We start from the raw sequence: 26,032 nt of genomic DNA, 5'->3' as shown, positions 1-26,032 counted from the left end.
TATTCTCCTTATCTCTGGGGGCAACTGATTCCAGAGGGTAGGTGCCCCCACAGAGAAGGCCCTCCCCCTGGAGGTCACCAGCCTACATTGTTTGGCTGATGGCACCCCGAGGAGGCCCTCTCTGTGGGAGCGCACGGGTCGATGGGAGGCCGTCGGTAGCAGCAGGCGGTCTCGAAGATACCCATTTGTTTCCCATCCTCTGTAATTCTTGGTTTAAAACTATTACAGGTATGAAATGAGGCTAAAAATGATTGTGGAATAATGGTGGAACTAGTAAGTATAGGGCAGACAGTGCTATTTTTCGCTTGGGCTGTATATGCTTCAAACATTATTTCAAAGAAGTGTTTCAGATTCACAAGTGCAGCACCTTTGCTATTCATTAAAACAGCCTGATATTTTTCAGGCTCCTCTGTGAGTCGGAGGGAGGAAATACTGCTGTTTTAACCAATGTTGCCACTGTTAAAACCGAGCACTTTTTTCCCCAAGTTCACACAGAAGCATGAAAAAAAAATCAGGCTGTTCTATTGAATACTAGAAAGGATCTTACTTCCAAATAATGTTTAAGTCTGCCAGTGATTATATTAAAAAGCTACAATAAAACATCAAGCTGCATATTGTACTGAAAGTTCTTCTTAAATTAATCATCTACTTAAATCTTCTCACAACCCACAGCCACTATTAACTCTGATCACCTGTTTTGTGTGCCTGGTCTTCTCTCTGTTGCTAACATCAGATAGAGAGAATTAAATCTCCCTGAGCTAAGGTGCAACAGTAGTTCAGTCAAAACACTTGCCAGTAAATAGTAGATTGAGTTTGGTAAAATTGTCCTCAGCAATTTAATTCTGCTGGTTCATATTGCAGATTCCTCAGCACATGAACTCAATTGGATAATGCTTAGATTTGTGCAAGTTGACAGGATAAATGTCTGATTTCCCTTCCATAACCACAACAAAAGCTAGAGTATTTTAAACACTGGAATGCTTTCAAAATGTACTTAAGGTTTTGCAAGACATTTCTCTCTCTCTTTTTTTTTTCTTTCTTTCTTTTTTCAAAAATTAAGAACTCCATTTCAGTAAGCATGACAAATTTATAAAATGAAAGGTATTATCTGAAATGCAGTCTTCAGACAACCTTCTCCTTTAGCTGTGCCATCTGCATCCTCAGCCCCATTGTAATGGTTTCTTTTATTGAAAGAAAATCCATTTGGAGTTCAAACCATGCAGACTGATTCCATTGTCAGACCTGGAGACAACCGATGTATTTCAGTATGAGATTGTATCCCTGCCTATTGAATTGCCTTAGGAATATGATTGATGGTTATGTATTCAAGGTTTTGTAGTTTTAGATGGGTATAACTAACCTAAGTTAAACAAAGCTTATGATGGACCTCTTGGAGGCTCTGCTCCTCTTGTCTGATTGTCTCCTAGACAGCATCTCTTTCCCTCATTCCCCAAGGCCACCCCACATATTCCTATACATTTATATATTCCATGATAACATCACAGGAAACTTAAAATTCTAAGTAGAAGGAGGAAAAATACAAGCCAGCTTTTGTTGTTGATTAACTGAGACTTACAAAATGACACAAAACGTAAAAACATTGGAAATACTAAAGGAGATGTTTGAAGAATGGAGCCAGAAATTAGTAGCTACAATATCAACACTATCATTAATTGTATCTGATTCTATGGTTAGTTTATGTCCAAAAAGTATCAACAAGGAAATGATTGACATGGGCCAAATTTTGTCTGACAAAACAAAGTGCCGAAAGTAGAAGTACAAATAACAGACTGAGAAAATAATTTGGAAAGAAATGTTTTAGTGGCTATAAAAAACAAAAACTGGCTGAAGTTTTAAAAATTAAAGGGGAAATACAAATGACAAACCAAGAAAATGGCCTGGATGTAGGTCCTTACTGGATCTACAAAAGACATTTTCAAAACTTTGAACAATCTTTATCTGAGATAAAGAAGAATTGAAGAGGAATTTAATCCTATCACAATATTTGAATGAACCCAAGATTAAGACTATTAAAAATAAAAGAAAGAATAAAAGAAAATTTTGTTTATTTCATTAAGATTAAAGTAAGACATTTATTTGAAAATTTCTGACATTCTTTATGCACTCTTTGTTGACCCCAACACTGAATACTGTAGGTTTTATGGATTTATTTAGTGAGAAGGGATGAGCTATGGGATGAACGGATATGTATCTATAGCCTTATAGGGGAAGAAGTGTTGCTAACTTAATCTATATTTGTTGTAATAAAGGTTGGTCACTTCTTTATATATTATTTTTACTTTATCATATTCTTTCTTTTCCTTTTTATTGCACATTTTATTGTTTCTTCTGTTTTATTTCTTAAAATTTGCACTAGTTTTTACAACTCTAATTAAAATCCTTAATAAAAAGATTATGCAACATGGATCTCACTGCTCAGCCAGAACTAGAACTACCTATCAAGTCCCGCATAGTTGGATAAAAATCAATCTAGTAGGAATTAGACTAATTTCAATAAAGTATCTTTAAGGCTATTCATGAGGTAAATAATACAGAGTCTTGGAAATTGCATGACATTTCCAACCCTCCTGCATGCTGAGTTCATTAAAATGCAGAGTCTCATTGAATATTTACTGCCATTTGGGTGGAGTTCTTTTTATAAGATAAGTTCCCAATAGATTCCACTTCTCTCTTAATTGCTTGTGTCTACCTTTCTTCCCAGTTTTCTCACGATCTCTTAGAATGGTGCCACCTGGCAGATGATTCAGCAGAATGCCATGGGCAAGAGGGCAAATAGGATGAAAAAGGGCGCACTCCTGCCAATCCAGATCCCAATATAGATCATCTATCCCAGTGACTAATCTTGTTTCCATCTCATGGTCTGCCCTAAATCATGACCGAAACAAATCCAGATAGTCCTCTGTAGGATCCAGAAGAAGATGAAGAAATCCAGAGGATCCTGGGTAGCTCATTTCTGACTACCTTCTCAATAAATTCTCTTTTTTAAAAAAAGATTGAGGCAGGTTGGAGATGGGGCAGTAGTTGTTCAGCAAAGATTTGGCCCCTTATGTACAGAGTGTGCCAATTCCTCTTTCAACATAGGTGACAGTATGACCTCTTTACTTCTGAAGTCCAACTACACACAGCTATCCCAAAAGATGGCAGGAGGAACACAGATCGAGACCACAAGTATCCACTATCTACTATTTCTATGACCTTGAGGTAAAGGGAACTTGCATCCAGTCACACCTAGGGAGCACTACTAATCACTATCAAGACCTTCCAAATCATCTCAACCAACCTTCCTCCTTGGTCTTGGAGTATAGTCACTAAAGGATCTGAAGCAAAGAAATATGATTGCCTTATGTGGTCTCTACCCAGCACCAGATCAATTTCTGAGGCCATTGTTGGGCTGCTGTTGCTGTCTTCCAGGTTCTACTCTGGAAAGCCCCTACTCCTAGCTTCTATTCTGTCGCTGGCCTCTGACTGAATGCCATTCAGAGCATAAGTTCCATTTAATGGGAAAGACACTTTGACCAGAGGTGGGCTGTTGCTGGTTCGGACCGGTTTGGGCAAACCATAGTTCTGACCATCGGCTGGGCTCACCCGCCCCGGCACTATCCCATCCTATCTCGCTCGCTCTGCCCATTCAGCCCAGCTGATTTTTGCGCATTACCCGCTCTACTCACTGCGGCTGCCCGAGAAGGTTTGCTGGAGGCTGCACGCAGGAAATCGCCGTGTGTTTGAAGCTGCGTGCAAGTGCAGAAGGTGCACATCCGAGCGAAGCGAGTGTGCACATGCGCGCTCACATTTTCGGTTGTGCACTAGGTGAACCGGTTGTTAAATTATGTGAAGCCTACCTCTGACCTTGACTATTTATCCCGTGACTGCCTAAAGAACAACATTGATCTGTTGTCCCCAATGGATGAATATCCTTAATGGACTGCAATTAATTCCATTTTCTTCCTTCTTGTCTCCTCTCTTATCCAAAGATAATTCTTCTCTTTTTCAACCAACCTCATCACCTCACATCCCCTTCCATCCAGAACATCCCACAGTTTGCAACAACACCTCAAACTTTCTTCTCAGGTCTTGGTCCTTTCCCTTCTTCCTTTCCTATCATTCTTCTACTATTCCATAAAGAATCATAATGGGGGAAAAACTTCTTGTATCATAGCATTCCTCCAGCTATATTAAATTCTCTTTCTTCCCACCCCCATCTCCAACCTTTTTGAGAAGGGTTGTTTTGTGTTTTATCCATTCAAGAAGAAAAAGCATGACCAAAAAACAAGCCTTTGAACTGTTAAGGAATGTTCTGAAGGTAGGGACCCAATTACGATCAGTACTAATATAAATACACCAGGAGAGATTTACACAAAAGGCACAAAGATGAGTCAAGTTTATAGTCAAGTCATGTACAAGAAAGCTGAAGGTTTGGATTAAGGAGCCTGGTATGCTTATTCATCCAAAACAGTAGAAAGGGACATAAAAAGAGTTGAGCAATTCTTTCCTCCTGACAAAAATCCAACAGTCATCAAATATAAACATACGGTATTTATACCTGAAAAGTAGACAAGGTTATTTTTCTGCATAATTACTTGTAAATGGGGCTGGGTGATGGATAGAGACGGATCTTCTTAGTTTTGCTGAGAATACAGTTCTGGAGAAAGGTGTTGTTGAAAGGGAGAATGAGGGGGAGATATAAATTACTGAAAGAGAAGAAAAAGTCTGTTGGTGGAAAGCATTCACAGACAGAAAGTTCTTCCATACAGACACTCAATCTCTCCCCATGTCAGGAGTAAGGACTGATAATGAGGAATACCATAGTGACTAAATAGGAATGGAAGTTCTAAGCCTGCTTTCATGGAAGCAAGAGCCACTTACTATCTAATTGTAAAGCATAGGTTCCCTTATCTTACAATAAACTCTTTCACCCAGTGTTGTTGCAAACAGAAGTAAACCAGCAAAATACCCAAAAGATTTCTTCCCCAGATTCCACGCTAATGAAATAAGCTGAGCTAACTGGATCCATTCCCTGCATAGCAGCCAAAGTCTATGTAAACTTACCAGGGACTAAAAGTCAATGGGACTCAGTGGAACTTTCAACAAAGCAAGTTCAGAAATCTGAGGCAGACTCCTACTTTCACTTGTATATGTGTGTACTTGTGTGTGCATGTGTTTGCAACAGTAATTTTTGAAAATGGTTTTTGTATTTGCATATGGGAGATCCACTAATAGTACTAATTGGTGCCTTTATTTGTAAATAGTAGCATTTAAATCAATTACAATTATTTTGAGTTAATTTAATTATTTTTGTTGTTGTTCTCATTCTCTCCAGTTTTTGCTCTTGTTTTGTTTGTTTTCAGTGGTCACCCCTGGAATATATACCAACAGATAAATGAATGAGTTTTATGAGCACATTTGTGGCTGGAAAGGTAAAATCTCCAGAAATAGGTTTTGTGTGTGTGTATATGTATATGTATATGTATATGTATATTATATACACACATAAATACACACACACACACACACACACACACACACAGAGAATGTTTATTATAGGGTCATTTTCCTTTCAAATAAGTATTCATAATCAGTTGTTTACTATAAATTTTTGTTAAGAGATAGTGCATCATCTTGAAAGATCTCATGTGCAGGGTTGTTTGTGTTTGGGCAAAGCTTGGAATGAAATGCTATTTCATATTGTATTTGTTTTAATTAAAATGTTAATACGAATGTTTGAAAACAGCTGAACAAATGGGTTCCCTTATATCTTTCAAAGAATAAGGAAGAAATGGCATAAATCAAGAGTTTAAAACTTACCCTCAAAAGTGGATAGATGGATAAGCAAGAACTGATTTTGATTTGGATAAATATTACAAAACTCCTCTGGATAAAATAACTGGTAGTTTGCTTTATTAAGCAAACTGAAGCATTTCTGTTAGCATCTCAAAGAACTGACTAGATAAACTGTTGAAATTATGGTCTAATTATGTTCTTTAGTTATTATAATATTCATAAATCAGACACGAAAAAACTTTGTAGCTCATTGCAGAGTCTAAAAGTGTATCTACTATAGAGTTATAGCATTTAGCATATTAAATAAATAAATAAATAAATTTATTTCTCTACCGCCCTTCTCCTGAAGGACTCAGGGTGATGTACAGCCTATTAAAAGCACAAATACAGACATCAGTTAAAAATAATTAAAATTATTAAATAATTTCGGCTCAAATTTAAAACCCCAAAAATTTAAAACACCCAATTTAAAAATCATTACATTGATAGCCCGGCCTGGCGGAACAACAGGGTCTTGAGGGCACAGCGAAATACACGGAGGTCGGAGATCTTACGCATCTCCGACGCAGACATTGTCATGCTAATGTGGTATTCTTACTTGAGAGTAAATTATGTAGATACATGCATAGTGTGGAGCTGTACATCTTCCTAAGAATTTATCTAGACAACTAATCCAAAATGGGTTCTAATTACCATAAGTTTTATTTGCAGTATAAGATATTCCATTATAAAGGCAATAGAATGATACCTGGCAACATAAAACTCCTACTACTTAGTGATATTTTTTTTTCCTTCTGCAAAAGCCTTGCATCCAACGCTGGATATTTTTGCATCCATGGCATAGCCACAAGTACATCATATCATATCATCTAATATAGAAATTAATATCTTAAAAATTCAAAACAGATTCTGGATTTGCTTGGCTTTAGAGCATGAGGATTGGAAAAGACCTAGGCTTAATATTTGGCAGAAAGGATGAGTCACTTCCCTTGGTGACTAAGGGATATGGCCAGTGGTGGGATTCACATAATTTAACAACCGGTTCTCTGCCCTAATGATTTCTTCCAACAACCAGTTTGCCAAACTGCTCAGAAAGTTAACAACCGGTTATCCCGAAGTGGTGCGAACTGGCTGAATTCCACCACTGGTGTTGTAGTACAACATATTTGGAGGGCATCACATTGGAAAAGGAAAATCTACAATTAAATAACACACCTCTCTTGGCTGGGATGCCCTTTCAGTAATTGAATTGTGCCTCTTGTGGTGTTTATGCTGCGATAGTGTTGCCCCATACCAGTCAACAAAATGAATGTATGTTTCAATCAAAGTTGGGATACTTGTAGCATTTTTTAGACTAACATATTTTTTTTTCAAAAGCATAAACATTGATGTATGAGAGTTCTGCAGTCTCATGCTTGATTTTGCTCTTAAAAGTTTCTTTTTCCCTCAAAGAGATATTGAGATCTGTAATGCAATGTCTTAGGAGAAGAAAATGCCCTGATATTTTATGCATTTAAATATATACTTCTGGGAAAGGAACCTTAGCTTTCATCAGAATCTCAAAGGAGTCCATGGCACAAAAAAGTTAAGAACCCTTGATTTGGGGTGTTAACCTGTTTAATAGGACCTTCCTGGGAATTGATCTAGCTGTGTTGCGTTATCGTTATTGAACTTGCACATATCACTAAGAAAGTGTTAACAAACATTTCCCAATGGCTTGGAAAATGTGGTATTTGTAATCTGTCACCTGTGTTTAACTTGCACTGGTATAACCACTTTGTCTTCCCCTCCCTCACTTCTATGTACCGTATTTTCCGGCGTATAAGACGACTGGGCGTATAAGACTACCCCCAACTTTTCCTGTTAAAATATAGGGTTTGGGCTATACTCGCCATATAAGACTGCCCCTCTTCCAATGTACACCAAATAAAAATTAAAAAACATCAACTGGCTCACCTACAATGTAAAAGCAGCTGTGCTAGACCCAAAATGGCCCCTGTAACAAGCAGGAACCTCACACAGCCACAAAAAGCCCCCCCAAAAAACTTTCACACTCTAAACACACACAACACAACACAACTGGCTCACCCACAATGTAAAAGCAGCTGTGCTAGACCCAAAATGGCCCCTGCAACAAGCAGGAACCTCACACAGCCACAAAAAGTCCAAAAAACCAACTTTCACACTTTACACACACAAAATTCCACATACAGCTTTGTGAGATTTTGTGTGTTTGTGTAGTTGGAGTGAAACACTACAGAAACACACTAAATCTCAGAAAGCTGCACAAATATTGTTTTATTTTATTTTATTTTTATTTTTATATGAAAGCTAAATTTAAAACTTCCTAAACTTTAAATGGCTAGGTCTAAAAAAGAACAACTATTTTTTTTAAAGCTTCCAAAGGGGAAAAAAACTTACCCAATAGAACAGGGGTCTCCAACCTTGGCAACTTTAAGACTTGTAGACTTCAACTCCCAGAATTCCTCAGCCAGCTTTGCTTTGCTGGCTGAGGAATTCTGGGAGTTGAAGTCCACAACTAACTCCTTGCTTGATTGCAGGCAGGGAGTTGCTTGCTTGCCTGAATAGATTCAGGCAAGCAAAGCAAGGCAAGCGTTGCGACTAGCAGCTGAGGTAAGCAAGCTGGAGGGGGAAAACTTTTTCCCTTTTACATGGCTCTGGCCATCCCAGCTGAGTTGAAGGGAACTCAGCTGGGATGGGATCAACCGTCAGAGCTGGGACCATCAGAGCCATGGTTCTGGCGATCCCAGCTGAGTTGCAGGGAACTCAGCTGGGATCGTCAGAGCTGGGATCGTCAGAGCTTGGATCGCCAGAGCCATTTAAGGCTCATCAGAGCCTTTTGGGCTGGTCTGCCTGGTTACAGGAAAACGACACCCGGCGTATAAGACGACCCCCGACTTTTGAGAAGATTTTCATGTGTTAAAAAGTCGTCTTATACGCCGGAAAATACGGTATATAACTTCCCATCAGTTTAGCCACTCTATACTTCTGATGAAATGGGATGCAGCTGACAAAACCTTATGCCTTTTAACAAAATATATTAGACTGAAAAGGCACCTTTTCAGCTTTCAATTTTCCTCCTGATTATTGGCCACCACAGACTAAAATGGATCTCTTCCTAGTAAATTACACCCAGTTTAACATTTTAGCTGAACTGTTGGCTCTCCCTATGTAAGCTGTCTCTTGATTTAACGCCAGAAAACAAAGAAATCAGATCTTTTCTCTGTTCCCTTTCTGTCCTACAATCTCTCCGTAGTCAGAATTCAGGATTCTTCTTTTTGCCTCTCTTGCACTCTTTGAATAGGGCCAGCATTCAGATGTGGCAAGTTTCTTTGGAGGCATTTCTTTAAATGTGGTTTTATTTGCATTTCTAATATAATATGAAGAATTAGATAATCTGAGTTGGACCCAATTTAATGCATTTGAGTCTGGCTGCGGATCTCTCTGTCTCTCTCTCTGTCTGTCTCTCTGTGTCTCTGTCTCTGTCTCTGTCTCTCTGTCTCTGTCTCTCTCTCTCTCTCTCTCTCTCACACACACACACACACACACATACACCTACCTCTTTGGAGAGAGGTTGTGATTCAGCTTTGGAGGCCTGCTTAAAACTGGACACTGTTGGCATTAAACTCCTCCCTTCAAGCAGAACCTAGTCCCAAAGAGAGGAGGAGAGAAGCTGGCTGCAGGACGCAGAGGTCAGTGCTCTGTTGGTGCTGAAAGCAGATCAAATTAAAATCTTTCTGCTCTGTTTCTCCAGATCACAGCCTTGGCAGCCATGTCTCGGCCCCTCACCGACCAGGAGAAGCGTAAACAGATCAGCATTCGTGGCATTGTTGGAGTGGAGAATGTGGCTGAGCTGAAAAAGGGCTTTAACCGACATCTACATTTTACCCTTGTTAAGGACCGCAATGTGGCCACCCCTCGGGACTACTACTTTGCCCTGGCCCACACTGTACGGGATCACCTGGTGGGCAGGTGGATCCGCACCCAGCAATACTACTATGAAAAGGACCCCAAGGTGAGACAAATAAAGTGGGAGAGATTGGGAAGCTAAAAATTCATTGGTTAGCTTAAATGGTCAAGCATTTTATGTAAGTCTTCATTCAGTGTGGAAAATGTTCTATGGGACTCTGAAGCAGCACATGTTCCGTGAATGACAGTATGAGTTCTCCCTGTTGACGTTTAGAATGAAAAAGAACCTTGACCCAAACCAATAAAATGAGATTTTTAAATGAGAATTGGAGAAGGCAAGTAAGTATTATCCTTCCCAAGCTTTGGGAAAGAAAAAAAAAGAGTTCTTCATACAAGACAGAATCAATGTATCAGTCATGTTTCAAATATCCAATGTCACCAGATTAGAAGATTTTTTTAAAAAAGATATTAGCCTGCGGTCTCTTCAGTGTAACTAGAAAAAGACTCACATTCAGAGACAGTATATGTTTGAATGGCTTTTTTTTTTTTGGTGGGGGGGGGGGAGAAGAACAAGCCATGTCTTGTAATTTCTTCTTAGAAATACCTATCTGGCTAGTGCAAGTGCCTGTTTGCTTGCTTGTTTAATTATATTAGATGAACTCAATCTGGTTAAATGAGATCCCCATGTACATAAAAATTCCTTGTCTGTTCAACTGCGAAATAGAGAACACGGTTACTCTTAAGATTCCCCCCCCTCCTTGCCTAAATGATCAAAGGAATTCATCATTCAAAACAAATAACGTGTTATTACTTCACACAAAAAACACTGGCATACCTGGAAGAAAAAAAAAATAAGGCAGGAATGTATCCTTTGTCATAATTTATTTATAAATATGCCAGAAAAGAAAATAAGTGTTTCTGTTGCAGGCAGGAAAGTTGCTCCTTTTGCATCCGATTTAAGTGTCGATGTCACTCTTTCTATAATTAGTGGAATTCAAGGAGAGCCAATGTACATACAGTACAATACAGCAGGTATACATAGATAACAGCCCAGTGAATCAGAGAAAACGTGTATTTAAAATTAGCTTCAGCAAACTTACTCTCAGAATTAAAATGCAGATTTTGAATTGATTCTGTACTCTCCTAGTTCCTAATATAGAGCCGAACAATATACTGGTGGAGTCAATCAATAGGTTCTGGGAGGACTGAAGTTAAAAATGGTTAAGGCAATAAAGGAAATGGGGTGAGATTATGTCACATACTGTGTGGAACTACGGTAAGATTTTTGGGGGGAGGAAAGTTCACTTTGGTTTTGTGGGGAGGGCAACTTCCTTCTTTTATTTCCAAATCTATATTGGGGGATGCAAGGGAATGCTCATCCTTGTCTTTCATCTGTCGTCTTTGAATGTTCAGGACATCCCAAAAAAAAAAAAAAAGCACACATTTGAGTAAATTAAGTTTAATCAAACCTTGTATTTGTTAAAGGGCCTGGCCTGGCTCCTTTATTTACTTCAGTTAGGCCAGCCAAATCTATAACAGCAAGATTACCATTAGGTGTTTGGCTCTGAGATGATTTTTTTTTAAAAAAAAAGTTTGCTTACTAAACAGTGAAAAAGCAAAGCTAGCGGGGGAAATACTTTCAGAGTGCTCCGCACACGGCTGGCAATGAATGAATTGCATTTGGTTTTGCTAGACTAATCCTTGAAAGTGGTGTAGAATCATCTGGGCCAAAGGTGAGTTTGAGCCGATTTCACAATCTGGTCATAGTCCTTCAAGTGAATCGGTGTCCTTTCTAGATAAGGTCCACCAAGTTCAGCCTTCTTTGTACCCATCCTAGAAACAAAAAAAGCAAGTCCACAAGTGGATCATAAAAATTCTGAAATATACCCAGGAGCATAGAAACCCACCCTGTACTATCTTACTACTTACTAATCTAGCCCGGTGCTAACTACTGTGCTCCAATATCAATGGTTCTGCAGAGCTTCTGGATGAGAAGACTATTCCCCATAATCTGCTACCTGAGCCTTTCCAGGGCTTCTTCTAGACCTTGAAAGCTGCAACCCTCAGAGACTCCAGAGTTTATTAGATAATTATTGCATGTAATAGTTAATACAACAAAGGAAGAAATCACGGCTGTAATCATATTAACTAGATTGCATATTGATTACATTGAATTGCAATTCAAATACTGTCTCAGCCATATAGACTATTGTTTTTAGTGAAGACCTCTAACTAGCATGCCACTTAGTAGCTGAGTGAAACTTAGAAACTTGGCCTCTGAAAAGGTTTTGCACCCTGATATATGGGCCCGGAGACACTCTGCATTCCTTTGACTTGGGGTTCCATTGATTGAGATCATTCCAAGGCGTTGTTCCATTGGTGGGTTTGTTTGTTTTTTGGCTTGTTGGAGGAGCTTCTCTTTAGGTTCCTCCAAATGTGGACAGGTTGCAGTCATGAAATCAGGAGTTCTAAACTGAGTGAGATATTATTATATATGTTTTTTTTCTCCCAGAGAATCTACTACCTTTCCTTGGAATTTTACATGGGCCGGACTTTGCAAAATACCATGATCAACCTAGGACTACAGAATGCCTGTGATGAGGCAATTTATCAGGTAAAGAAAGAAAGCTGCCAGTCATGTCCTTCTGAAGGAAGGCTGTCTCTGATAAACTACCTATTCTGGCGAACCGGTAGCAGCAGTGGTGGGAAGCTCCGCCCAGACACTTCTGCGCAGAAGTGCTACGCATGCACACAAGCGCGCACGCGTGCGAACTGGTAGCAATGGGATTTGGAACCCGCCCCTGGTTGAAATTCAATAATGTCTTCTCCATAGCTTCCCCACTTAAGATCTAATTTTTCCCACGTTGGAACTGTGTCCTCTTCAAAAATTTCTACCAAAGCTGGATTCTGCTCGTCACAGGAAATGCAGTCGTGTGTGGGCATTGAAGTTTAAATCAGAGCAAATGTTGCTCAGATTTTGGGGAGGGAGGTACTTATTTTTTCATTTGGGGAGGGAGGTACTTATTTTTTCATTTGTATCACATTACGTACCTTGGAGTCTCTCTTAACAACTCTAAGGCAGGGTTGGGCATCCTCTTTCCTTAGCATGTGGCCTCTTTTTGTGGCCCTCAGATACCACCAGCCACGATTACTGAAAACTGCTAGCAAAATTTCCTGTCATTTTCACTTGGGAAACAAATGAGAAATCCAGTGTCAATTCTAGAGTGGGCCTACAAAACAGAGGCAATTCTCTTTTCAGTTCTCTAAAAAATTACTCTTCAAAAAAAAGATCCCTCCGCCTCCCTAAAATGTTAGCTGTAAACCTGACTATCAGAATATGATCCACCCCTGCTCTAAAAGGTATAATGTTTTCTGTGATCTTGTGTGTGAGACTGTTTTTTAATAACAGCATTGTTAGAATGCTTGCTCTGTAGAATCTAACATTCCACGCGAAAGAAATCTACGCAGGCTTGCAGGCTTTTTGTTCACGCCTTCAGGGAAGCCAGAAAAAAAAATATGATCCCATGTTCATAGCAAGTCAGTTATGTGAACTTGTCTTGGTTACCAAATAGCCAAAGAGGATACTGTGGTTTATAGAGTATTTCTGCAATAAGGCCTTCTGGGGAAATGACTACTTTTCTTTAAATTGAGGGTAAATGAGCTTGACTTTCTCTAAGTGGAAACTCTTCCTAGCTCACATAGGGCAATATATGTTGCAAATTGGTGCCATACTTTGGTTCTTCTTTTATCATGAACCTATTTAATTCTGAGCACTTCTTTTGATTTTGCAGATGTCCTCATTTTTTTGTGGATCTGTTGAAGGATTAAATCCAGTCTACATTTCCTTTCTTTTTTTCTTTCTCTGTTTGAATGCACTCTGGAGTGAATTCCGTTATTTGTAATGAACCACTATATGAAGCAATGTTCAGGAGGAAACTTTGGAAATATGCAAGAGATGCATGCAGTTAAGCTAGATTGCCTTGCAGAAATTTGACTAATCCGCAGTAAAACTGCTTTTCTCTTTCAAGCATTTTCCCATTTTAATTCTAGCCAAGTGTGGTGAATTCCTTCAGAACCACTGTGCAGATCTCTGAACCTGATGCTATGAAAAATTGAGCAAGCTTGGACAATCTTAATGGCAAAAGCCTTTCTCATATTTTTTATTTTTATTTATCAAATTTTGAAACCGTATTTATAGTAGTACAGTACCTAGTATATACCAGTGATGGTGAACCTTTTAGACACCAAGTGCCTAAACTGTGCATGCCCAAACTGAAAGGTGCATGCGTACACACAAACATGCACATGGGCATGCACACATGTGCAGCAGAGACCCAAAGATCAGCTGGCCGGCGGGAGGCAGGGCATCCCAACACCGGCAGCACAGCAAGAGGTAAGATCTTTTTCTTTTGTGAGCTTCTGTTTCGTCGTTTACAGGGGAACAGAAGCTAACGAAAGGAACGCTATGGAGATCTGACCTGGGGCGACGGCACGCGTGCCAGCAGAGAGAGCTCTGTGTGCCACCTTTGGCACGCGTGCCAAAGGTTCGCCAACACGGTTATATACTATATTTATAGTAGGTTTTCCAGCCCTCTCTGACTTTTTAACACCCAAGCACAATTTTGATTGGATTTCATTTGTCTCTGTATGGTTTTTTTTAGCTAGGGCTGGACATAGAAGAGCTGGAAGAGATTGAAGAAGATGCTGGTCTGGGCAATGGAGGTCTTGGCAGGCTGGCAGGTAAGCAGTCATTGCATAAACATACATACATTGCATACACATCATTGCTAGGGTGTAGCAATGGCCTATTGACAGCCTGTCCCTTCTTTTGCTCTTCCTTTAAAGTCAAATTAAGATTGCAGCAGGGATGGACAAGCCAAGCCATTTGTGGGTTTCATGACTCCCATGATGCATTTATGATGGCCTTCTTCTCTACTTGTCATCCAAATCTGGAAATAGTATTCCGTTTGAGTGATTGTAATGCTTTTGGAAAGAAGGACTAAAATGTATAATGATCTCTCTCTCTCTCTCTCTCTCTCTCTCTCTCCCTCTCTCTCTCTCTCTCTCTCTCTCTCTCTCTCTCTTTCTCTCCCTCTCTCCCTCCCTCCCTCCCTCTCCTCTCTTTCTCTTGTACTCAGTTTTGTCTTGGCCCTGCCCATTTTCCTTGTTTTAGCCCTACCCATTTTTCAAGTATTTATTTATTTATTTATTGGTTCTATTTATATGCCGCCCTTTTCCGGAGACTCAGGGCGGCTTACACTGCGTTAAGCAATAGCCTTCATACTATTGTATATACCTGCTTAGTAGGGCTTTCGGGCCCCCCCAAGCGGTGTTCTTTTTTATACAAAGTCAGCTTATTGCCCCCACAAACCGGGTCCTCATTTTACCTACCTCGAAAGGATGGAAGGCTGAATCAACCTTGAGCCTGGTGAGATTTGAACTTGCAGTAATTGCAGGCAGCTGGTGTTACTTAACAGTGCTTTAGTCTGCTGCGCCACCAAGGCTCTTTAAACATCTAACATGCCACTTAGACAAAATGATGCCCTCCGGGTATGCCTTCTCTGGGCCCTGTTTTAAAGTTTTTAATAAAGCAGTGAAAAGTGTGTATGGTGGAAGATTCTAACTTCTTTCCTTTCAGCAACTTTCTCCCCTAAATCCTTGGTTGAATGAAACTGTGTTGAGGTGTGGTGGATGCTGCCCAAGGAGCTGAACCCAATTTTGTTTCCCTCCCATAGCTTGCTTCCTTGATTCAATGGCGACCCTTGGGCTTGCAGCCTATGGTTATGGAATACGCTACGAGTATGGCATTTTCAACCAGAAGATCAGAGAAGGATGGCAGGTAACTACGAACAATTGGAGGTGCTTCCCATCCAACATTATTACCCCAAGTGCTGGACAAGAAGACTATTTTATGACACATGGAGATTACAGAAATAAATATTTTCCTGGGTCTTTTTATTTTTATTTACTTCATCCCACCTTTATTATTTTTATAAAGAACTCAAGGCAGCAAATACCTAATACTCCTTCCTCCTTCTATTTTTCATATAGCAACAATCCTGTTAGGTGTGTTGGGCTGAGAGAGAGAGAGGGACTGGCCCAAAGTCACCATTCAGCTTTCATGCCTAATTCAGGACTGGGTCTCCAAGATGATTTTATGTATTTTTTATTAATCAAATTTATATAGATGCCAATCTCATCAAAAGTGACTCGAGGTGGCACACAACAGTTAGATAAAAACAAATGTAAAACCATATATAAAATATAAAAATCCATATTAAGCATAAAAACGTAAGATGCAAATCTTAAATGAAGGGTGGATAAAAATGGCCATCTCAACAATGATAAAATTTTAAGCAAGATTTTGGTTTAAAAGCAGCAAAATATGTGCAAGGGCTTTACACATAAGTAAACGAAATCATTCTGTTTGTTCTGTTGCATGAAGTGTTCTATATGGTATACTCTTAAGCAGTGGTGAAATCCAATTTTTTTTACTACCGGGCTTGGTGGGCGTGGCTTGGTGGGCATGGCAGAGGAAGGATACTGCAAAATCTCCATTCCCATCCCATTCCAGGGGAAGGATACTGCAAAATCCCCATTTCCTCCCCACTCCTGGGGCAAGGATATTGCAAAATCTCCATTCCTACCCCACTCGGAGGCCAGCCAGAGGTGGTATTTGCTGGTTCTCCGAACTACTCAAAATTTCCGCTACCGGTTCTCCAGAACCTGTTAGAACCTGCTGGATTTCACCCCTGCTCTTAAGGTTCAGGAGTTTCCGAAATCAAAGAATTCAAGAGGCCTATATGAACCTCTTCATATAACAAGAGGGAATGAATACAGTTGCAGCCATCTAGACCATCAAAGATCTAATTAAGAACTGCAGGTTAATAAAACGCCTAAGGAATAAATTGTACTAGTTAAGAGAATATCCAGTCTAGTATCTAAGTACCTTCAGGGATGTTATAAATACCTTCATTTTGTCACTGGAAGTAGTTATAAAATGTCAACATGTTGGAATGAAGTTGAAATTTTTATCTAAGTGGCCTTTGGTAGCATATTTTTATTATTTGGTGCTGTATTTGGTTGTGTGAGTTTTCTTTAGATTCTTTTTATGGTGGAATTTATCTTGGCTTTCTGTTGTAAGATAGATTTGTAAACTGTTGTATATATTTTGATTAAAAATGCCAAATGCCATCATACTGCAGCCAAATTCATTTCCTGCTCTACTTTTGTTCATTTAAGGAATATATTTATTCAAAGAACTATATAGAAAAGAGTGAACATTTACACTAAAGTCTGAATTCCTAGACTGTGCAAATAAGAGAGGGAAACCTGTAAATGGTTAGATTTGTGCTCTGTCTTTTTTTCAAAGACTTCGAAGGAGTTGGGTTAAGATAATGATTAACAAAAAATAAATAAGCAATAAATTGACAAGTAGATCACTGGGGTTTAGGTGAAAGGATTACAACATAGCATGCATTGGCTAATTCTTGATTCAGTGAGAACTTTCTTCAGGTGACAGACAGGAAGTTCTGTTGGATCATTAATGTACAGTAGTGAGATTCTCAGTTCAAAGAGAAAATGAAATTATCTGTTCTTGAGCAAGGAGAGGAGAATTCTGTTTTCTTTGTCCATCGATATTCAACTCGTGAGTGCCAATTATGATAATGAGCTATGATAATGAGAATAATGAGCTGTTGAAGAGAGTTTAAAATAGGATAGGATAGGATAGGATAGGATAGGATAGGATAGGATAGGATAGGATAGAATAGAATAGAATAGAATAGAATAGAATAGAATAGAATAGAATAGAATAGAATAGAATAGAATTTTTTGTTGGCCAAGTGCGACTGGACACACAAGGAATTTGTCTTGGTGTATATGCTTTCAGCGTACATAAAAGAAGAGCCAGTGATTGAAATGGGAAATTTGTGCTTTCCATATACGAGTTCCATCCCTGATCATGTCAATGAAATGATATGCCTGCAAATGATCTAGAAGACAAATAAAGACCAATGGGCTAATTTCTTCTTGTCCTGCATAGCTTGAAGTATCTTACTAATGCTTGGCTTTTTCTCATTGCAGGTGGAAGAAGCTGATGATTGGCTAAGACATGGAAACCCCTGGGAGAAGGCTCGTCCAGAGTACATGCTTCCTATTCATTTTTATGGAAGAGTGGAGAATACACAGACTGGTGTGAGATGGGTTGATACTCAGGTAATGCCTCTTGGAGAAGGGAAGTATATTTCAGTCATGATAGTTGTGGGGTGGGAGAGTTTCAAATGTTCTCTGCAACCATCAAGCTTAATTGTGCGAGTTTAAGCAGATAATTCTACTGTGCAGCCAGATTGTAGAGGAGAATCATGCCTGGTGGCCCAAATTCTTTGTATACATAAGATTAGTATCTAAATGCACCACAAAACCTAAGTGGGGGTAGGTACACGTTTTCTGAATAGTTTTTATCCCAGAGCTATAATTGCACTCAATAATGAACTAAAGGGCCACCATCAATGAGCTGTTGGACAGTATTGCTTGGTCTGCTGTGTGAATGTTTGGGTGGTTTAGGGGTGGGGAATTGTGGTGGGTGGGAGTGTGTTTGGGGATTGTTATGTGTGTTGGACCTGGTCTTTGGGTTAAGTGAATTTTGTTGTATGGGTATACTGTGTATACATGTACAATGACAATAAAGTTATTATTATTATTATTATTATTTATTATTATTATTTATTATTATTATTATTATTTATTATTATTATTATTATTATTATTAGTAGTAGTAGTAGTAGTAGTAGTAGTAGTAGTAGTAGTTGTTGTTGTTGTTGTTGTTGTTGTTTCGGATTGAAATCCATATACCACTTCATTAAAATGCTTAAGTAGCTTAGAACAGTGGTCCCCATTCTTTTTGCCACTGGGGACTGTTTTTGTGGAAGACCATTTTTCCATGGACAGATGGGTGGGGAGGAAGAGCACTCAGCCTAGATCCCTCGCATGCACAGTTTACACAGTAGGGTTTGCACTCCAATGAGAATCTGATGCCTAATGAGCTGAGGTGGAGTTGAGGCGGTGATGCTAGCTCTGGGGAGCAGCTGCAAATACAGATGAAGCTTTGCTTGCTTGCCCACCGCTCACTTCCAGCTGTGTGGTCCAGTTCCTAATAAGGACGTGGGGATCCCTGGCTTAGAATAAATTGTGCCTGTTTTTGGTCTTTTTTTTTTTTTTTTTTTTTTTTGCTGTGGTGGCAAATATAGATTGAAATTACAATTATATTTTGTAGCATAGGGGCATCCTATAAGATAGTGATTCTCACATCCACAGAAGTCACAAGGCAACCATAACTGGAAGGAACTGTAGGAAAAGAGCAAGGAAAGTTTGGGAGCAAGTCAAGAGGGGACTCAGCCTAGAATCATTATGTGTCCACAAACATTCTAAGTCCAGTTCCCCCCACCACTTGAATTTTGTTAACTCTTATCTAATACCAATTTAGTGTTGACCATTAGTTGACTAGATTCTTTTTCCCCCCACGTTTTATTTGTTTTATTTATATAACATTCAATTTTCATCAAACAGTGTGTGTTCTGGGTACAGTTATGTTTAGATAGTCATATTACACATCTTTGTTGTGATAATTCATCTCCATCATTTTAATAATATAATAATATAATATAATAACATTAATACTTAACACTTAACATAATCTTTAACAACTCTCCACTTTACCGTTCCCTCTTTTTATATCTCCTCCTTTCTAACTACTGTTTCTATTATCTAGCCATTGATAGAATATGTCCCAAATCAAAAAATATTTCATTTCTTCTTTATCCTTAATAATAAGTGTTAAACTATCCATTTCTGCACATTCTAATATTTTCTTAATTACATTCCCCTCAGATGGGATCTCATCATTTTTCCATTGTTGCACAAATGCAATTCTAATTGCAGTTAGATTCTTGTGTATCGATTTGAGCAATAAATCTTCTGAACTGACATGTGTTCCTATTTTTTGCATGTGACAGAAACCACTGAACATTATAATGGGTTTCTCTAGAATAACATTCCATTTTTAACCCACTATAATTGGAACAATCTCTGTCTTTAGGTTGTTTTGGCTTTGCCCTATGATACTCCTATTCCTGGTTATATGAACAACACAGTTAACACAATGAGACTCTGGTCTGCTCGAGCGCCCAACGACTTTAATCTCCGTGATTGTAAGTATAGTCTTCTTTCTTCTTCATTCTTTGCGTGGAGGAATTATTAGGAAAAATGTTCTCTTCAGGCTTGGGCAGACCTAGTTTTGCAAGTCACCAAGGCCAACTTTGATCCCACTGCCAAAGTTTGAAGGTAGTTTCCCCACTGGAAAACAATGATGGAAGAATGGAAGAGCTCATGTCTACAGCACTTGTGTAAAAACAAATACTTTGCATGATTATTTTGTATTTTGAAGGGATTTTCCATTAATCTTTGTGCTTTCATTATGGGCCCATCCATGGTGGCCTTCATTACGGATTGAACCTTGGCATTGACAGAACTGAAGATTATAGCCCATAATAATCTATCATAAAGAAATAGATCTTCCTTTACCTAGTCATTGAAGTGTGTGGCCACAGTTCCTACTGTAATCAGCATTTCTCAAACCCAAATACAGATTGGAGAGTGTCAGGGATTTGGGGAAGGATACAACATTTTTCTGACCTGCTGATAGCTGTGAAAAACAGAATTCTGAGTTTCTCTTCTGCAAACTAGTATAATGTCAAACTAATAATGGGGAAAGAGGTTTATTTTCTCCCTCCTAACCCTTTTGTCAGGGTTTTTTTCTTTCCTAAGAAGAGTACAGGCTGTTTTCTGCCTTTAGCAATGTTGCCAAGAAAATAATTAGGAAATAACTAGATACATGAATGCATAGGAGAGAAGAAAACATCCCTGGTTCCAGGGATAGGAAACCTTAATCATCATGATCCCAGCAGCCTCTACACAGCCTGGACATCCAAATTTACAATCTGTATGACTAATGGCTGAAAGTTCTGGAAGTCATAGTCCCAACGTAACTCAAGAACACCAGGTTGAGGAGAGCTCTGGGATAAAGGACTCCTTTTGAAGAGCTGAAAGGAAACTTGGTAGTTCACTTAGCAAATTTACTTTTTAAAAGTTAAAGCAAATGCCTTGTTTTGGGAAAAAGAAGCCCCGGACATTCCTAAAATAATTCTGTGCTAAATAAATAGGAAAAAAAGTTGTTTTTTCAACTCTCCATTCCCCCCTCCCACTGATACTGAACAGTCATGCATGTTTTATTTCAACTTCTCTGTGCAGTTAATGTTGGTGATTACATTCAAGCGGTGTTGGACAGAAACTTGGCGGAGAACATCTCCCGCGTCCTTTATCCAAACGATAACGTAAGTTCCAAGCACTGTGAAGTGTGGCCTGCTTGTGGGAAGGGAACGAAAGGAATGGGGGCTGTGATCAGTTTACTTTTTAAGCGGGCACCATGCTAATCATTCAGAACCAAACATGGTAGCGAGTTGCCTTTTTTGCATGAGTTGCAGAGTTGGTTGTCTTAAGTCAGGGGTGGGCAATTGTGGCTCTTTTACAACCTGTGGACTTCAACTCCCAGAATTCCTGAGACAGATTGGCTATCTCAGGAATTCTGGGAGTTGAAGTCCACAGGTTGTAAAAGAGCCACAATTGCCCACCCCTGTCTTAAGTCATCAAGCCCATAACCAACTAAAAGGGAGCCCGTCCTCATTCTAACACAGGGCCTGGGAGATCAACCAGGACTTAAACAGTTTATGAAAGGTCTTCGAACTACTCAAAATTTCCGCTACCCGTTCTCAAGAACCTGTCAGAACCTGCTGAATAGCACCCCTGGAGCCATCCCTATAAAGAAATGCTTCCTAGGTCCCACCAGATGACACTGATTGATAGGTGGGACATGAAGCATACATGCTCTACCTATGAGCAGAACCCAATGAGCAGAAACATGGAAACAAGTGCCCCATCAAGTAACTAAGCTAAAGTGCACACTTGTGGGATTTTATAGATGATAATCCGCACCTTGAATTGCCCCAGAAGCCAACTGGGAAATCATGTACTTGTGAAACAATGGTGTTATGTGACACACCCATCAGAGCCCACCCCACTGCATTTTGGATCAGCTGTAGCTTCTGAGTGGTCTTCAAGGACAGCCCTTATGGTAAACCAATCAAGAGGTGGCCAAGGCATGAGTGACTGTCTGAAGACGCTCCCAGTCCAGGAATGGTCACACTTCATATGCTTGATAAAGCCACACAAAGACCCTCCTGGCCACAGCTGCCATCTGGGTTTTGATCCAAGGGAACCCCCCAGATTGTGCATCAGTCACACATGCAGTAATGCTACTCTATTGATAATGAAATATGGAGGGTCCAGAGGACAAACGAAGGCATCTGGTCTTTTTAGGATTAAGCCTAAATCTGTCCCTCCCCATCCAGACCTGCCCCACCTCCAGGCATTGGGTCAGGAATTTGACAGCATCGTTGGTGCCCCTAGGATCAAGTTGTATAATTGGGTATTCATCAGCATATAGATGATCTCTGACTCCAGACTGATGGATCAACAATTTTCAAGTAGAAATTGTTAGAGGAAGTGTTGCAACACTTCCCCTAACAAACCCGCAACAGAACCACAGTGTATCTCACTGTATAAAGAGGAAGTAGAAACCAAGAGGGACTTATGCAAAATTACCAATTACATTCATAAGGCGCCTAAACAAATTTATACTAAAAAGCATACAATTCCTTGCAAAGTAAAGCTGAAATCTCTGGCATATATTAACCGTGTGAATTTTTCCCCTTATTAGCCTATTTTGCACACAGACTCTGCTGCTAACCCCTAGAACATATACTAATTTCTGTGATTATTAACCTGGCTTTCCTTTTTTCCAACACTAAGAATTTAAATTAAAATAATCTAATCAGATGAAACCAAAAGTAATGTTTCTACCCTTCATCAACCTCCTGGCGGTCTCAAGCTTGGATAAATGGGGAGGGTTAGGGAAAGCATGGTGAACTGCCCTGTAAAAAAAATCCCACCAGAACACTTTATAGCACTAACTCAACAAGAAGGGGCAAGCAAAGAACATGCTGGCTAGATAACATCAGTGATTGAAAGATGAACATCCAACAACTGAAAGAATCTGTGCTTGACAAGTAGAACAGAGAGCAATTGCCTATAAAATTGTCAAGAGTCGCACATGACTGGTTAAAACGACAATGTTTCTAGATGCTGTATCAGGGGTTGCTGCACACTCCCAATCTATGCAGTATTTCAGGTTGAGAGGATTAATTAAATGAAATTACTACAACTGTAACAGCATGGATGGATCCAATCAATGGGCTGTCCATGCCAATCTTCCAATCCCCCCAAGAACTAATCAAAGGTCTCCAGGAAGATGCCAAGAAAGACAGGAAGGCAATAGTACACTTATTCAGTTGCTTTCTACCCCTGGCATTTAGAGATTCAAAATATTTCAATTATTCCTATAATAACAAAGAGCCATTGATTGACGCCCTTTTCCCCCATAATTTATCTAACTCTCTTTTTAAGTTATTAGAGGTAGTCCTCGACTTAGGATGACAATGGGGATGAGAATTTCAATTGATAAGCAATGTGGTTGTTAAGCAAATCATCATGTGACCAGACCCAATTTTATGATCATTTTTACTGCAGTCATTAAATAAATCACACAGTTAAATGAATCCAAATTCCCCAATTGACTGTCGAAAACTGGCTGGGAAGATTACAAATGACTGTAGGATGCTACAACTAGTCATAAATGTGAGCACCTGTGTCACGTGACTATCGGGTTGCACAAACATCCTAAGGGGGAGGACAGGTTGTAAATATTTTTTTTCTGAGGTTGTTGTAACTTTAAGGACTACCTGGACGACCTTTTGAAAATTGAAAGTCTTAGAGAAATGAAATGATACTGATGAGATATCAGAGTTGGCATCTTTTGTCTGGTCTATGGGTCAGGACACATTAGAGGGACAATTACCCCAATCACCTCTCCCAGTTTTTGTCTACAGCTGTGTGCTGATCTAGGACTGTAATATTATAGCTGCCCATGAGCTCATCATCGGATGAAGGAGGCAACCTCATGCTGGCTCACTGCAAGGGAGAGGGAAATTACTGAAATCAAACAGATAATGCCATCTTTTCTTCAAGCCTCTCCTTGTCCTTGTAGCTAAAACTAAAATTGAGGGTTTTGACTATACCCAAACTGCTTTTCTTATCTGCTTATATAATGTTATAGATGCTTCGGGGACCAAGAAGGGCAATGGCAATTTAAGAAAATGTAGCATAGTCAGGTTTTTCTTTGCTGTGATAAATATGTGATAAATGCCATTAATGGACTTTGATCCTCCTCAGACTCACTTTGCATTTTTCTTACCAACCTGACATTCTTTCTTCATCTGGTAGTTTTTTGAAGGCAAGGAGTTGCGCCTGAAGCAGGAATACTTTGTGGTAGCTGCCACCTTGCAAGACATTATCCGACGGTACAAAGCCTCCAAGTTTGGGACTACTGAAAGTGTCCGGACTGCTTTTGATTCATTCCCAGACCAGGTCATTGCTTTTGGGGTGATATATCTGGGGGGAATTGGGTTGAGGCATATCATGGTCTAGCAGGCAGAACTTGGTAATGAAGTGAGATACCATCTTGGGTCAGTAGTGAAAACTGAACCGGTATACTACTGGTTCGTTGGCCGCGCATGCGTGCCATACACCAAATGCAAGTTGCGCATGCACATTGGGCACCAAACATGAGCTGCATGTGCGCACATGCAGTGCGTGCCAAAAGGAGGCTTGGGAAGGTAAGTAGAACAGCGCGGGGAGGTGATCAGCTGTGGTGCGCATGGAAACTTTTTAAAAAACTTTTTAAAAGCATTTTTTAATACCTGTCCGCCCAAGCCGATAGTAAAAAAAAAGCTTTTAAAAGGTTAAAAAAAGGCTCTGACGATCACAGCTGTGCTGCACAATCATTGGAACCTTTTTTTAACCTTTTAAAAGCATTTTTTTACTACCGGCTCAGGTGAATAGGTAGTAAAAAAAATGCTTTTAAAAAGTAAAAAAAGGCTCCGATGATCATAGCTGTGCTGCGTGATCATCGGAACTTTTTTTTTACTTTTTTAAAGCATTTTTTTACTACCTATTCGCCTGAACCGGTAGTAAAAAAATGCCTAAAAAGTTAAAAAAAAAGTTCTGATGATCAGCTGAGCAACTCGCTATCGTCGGAACTTTTTTTTCTTTACATTTTTTACTACCAGTTCGGCAAACTAGTAGCATTTTTTACTACCGGTTCGGGCGAACCGGCCCAAATGGGTAGCATTTCACTCCTGTCTTGGGTGTAGAAAACCAGTGGGATGAAGTCAGGAAGTATTAGGCTAGGACCAGGAAGACCCATGATCATATCTAGACTCACTCAGCCTTAGAAGCTGTTTGGGTAATGTTGACCAGACACTGTCACTCCATTCAATCTCACAAGTTTGTTCTGGAGATAAAATTGGAGATGGGAGTATTAAGTGGGCCACCTTAAGTCCTAGAGCAGGGGTGTCAAACTGGCGGCCCATGGGCCGGATGCGTCACACGCAGGCCATGCCCACCCCACTTCCGTAAATGGGGAAAATGTCATAAAATGTCGTGTTGCGGCAACATGACGCAGCAAGTTTGACATCCATGTCCTAGAGGAAAGGGAAGATGTGAGTCTAACAAATAAAACAAAAGCAAATTGAGAATAGTTTGACTACTTATGCAGTACTTTTGCCCAAACACCTTTTTATTAGGTTCCTCTGGGAAATATATGATAGTAATAATGGTGGCATGCAATCATGTATTTATGCATTGCTTTCCTTAGCTTGACTTAACTTTTAGCTCCTTACTTCTTGCAATTATCCAGCAGGTTGATAGATTTGATTCCATTTTCCTGCTTAAATTTTTCCCTCTGGATTTTTTTTTTAAATATATTTTGTTTCTTGTTTTTCAATAGGTTGCAATCCAGTTGAATGATACACATCCTTCCATGGCTATTCCTGAGTTGATGCGTGTCTTCTTGGATATAGAGAAGCTGCCCTGGTCCAAGGTTGGGATCACTTTTCTGTTGTCGGCTCTGTCTCTAGGATTTACAAAACCTTCACCATGTTTTCCAGGGGGCTTCATTTAATTCAGCTTCAGCCTAATTCTCTAGTCTCTGTGCCATGCCTTCAAGTCTTCTTTTGCTTCCTATTTCCAGTTTTCAGACAAACACAAGTTGGTTTACAAAATATGCTGAACC

The 26,032-nt window shown here is 39.6% G+C and overlaps 1 protein-coding gene across 2 annotated transcripts in view; it reads left to right on the top strand.

Moving 5' to 3' along the window:
- Positions 1–26,032, top strand: part of PYGL (glycogen phosphorylase L) — a 50,669-nt gene that overhangs the window by 4,261 nt on the left and 20,376 nt on the right. For both annotated transcript variants that reach the window (XM_034433356.3, XM_087881802.1), the window contains exons 2-10: positions 9,575–9,835; positions 12,242–12,343; positions 14,391–14,469; positions 15,465–15,568; positions 17,815–17,946; positions 19,826–19,937; positions 21,037–21,119; positions 24,184–24,327; positions 25,748–25,840. In XM_034433356.3, coding sequence (XP_034289247.1) covers positions 9,593–9,835; positions 12,242–12,343; positions 14,391–14,469; positions 15,465–15,568; positions 17,815–17,946; positions 19,826–19,937; positions 21,037–21,119; positions 24,184–24,327; positions 25,748–25,840 — 1,092 coding nt within the window. In that variant the 5' untranslated portion in view covers positions 9,575–9,592. The remainder of the gene's footprint in view (positions 1–9,574; positions 9,836–12,241; positions 12,344–14,390; positions 14,470–15,464; positions 15,569–17,814; positions 17,947–19,825; positions 19,938–21,036; positions 21,120–24,183; positions 24,328–25,747; positions 25,841–26,032) is intronic.

The sequence above is a fragment of the Pantherophis guttatus genome, chromosome 1, assembly GCF_059756535.1.
Source record: "Pantherophis guttatus breed Tessera chromosome 1, ASM5975653v1, whole genome shotgun sequence".
NCBI classification, from domain to species: Eukaryota; Metazoa; Chordata; class Lepidosauria; order Squamata; family Colubridae; genus Pantherophis; species Pantherophis guttatus.
Note: the sequence above shows the minus strand (reverse complement) of the source record. Positions and strands in the feature narration are given on the sequence as shown.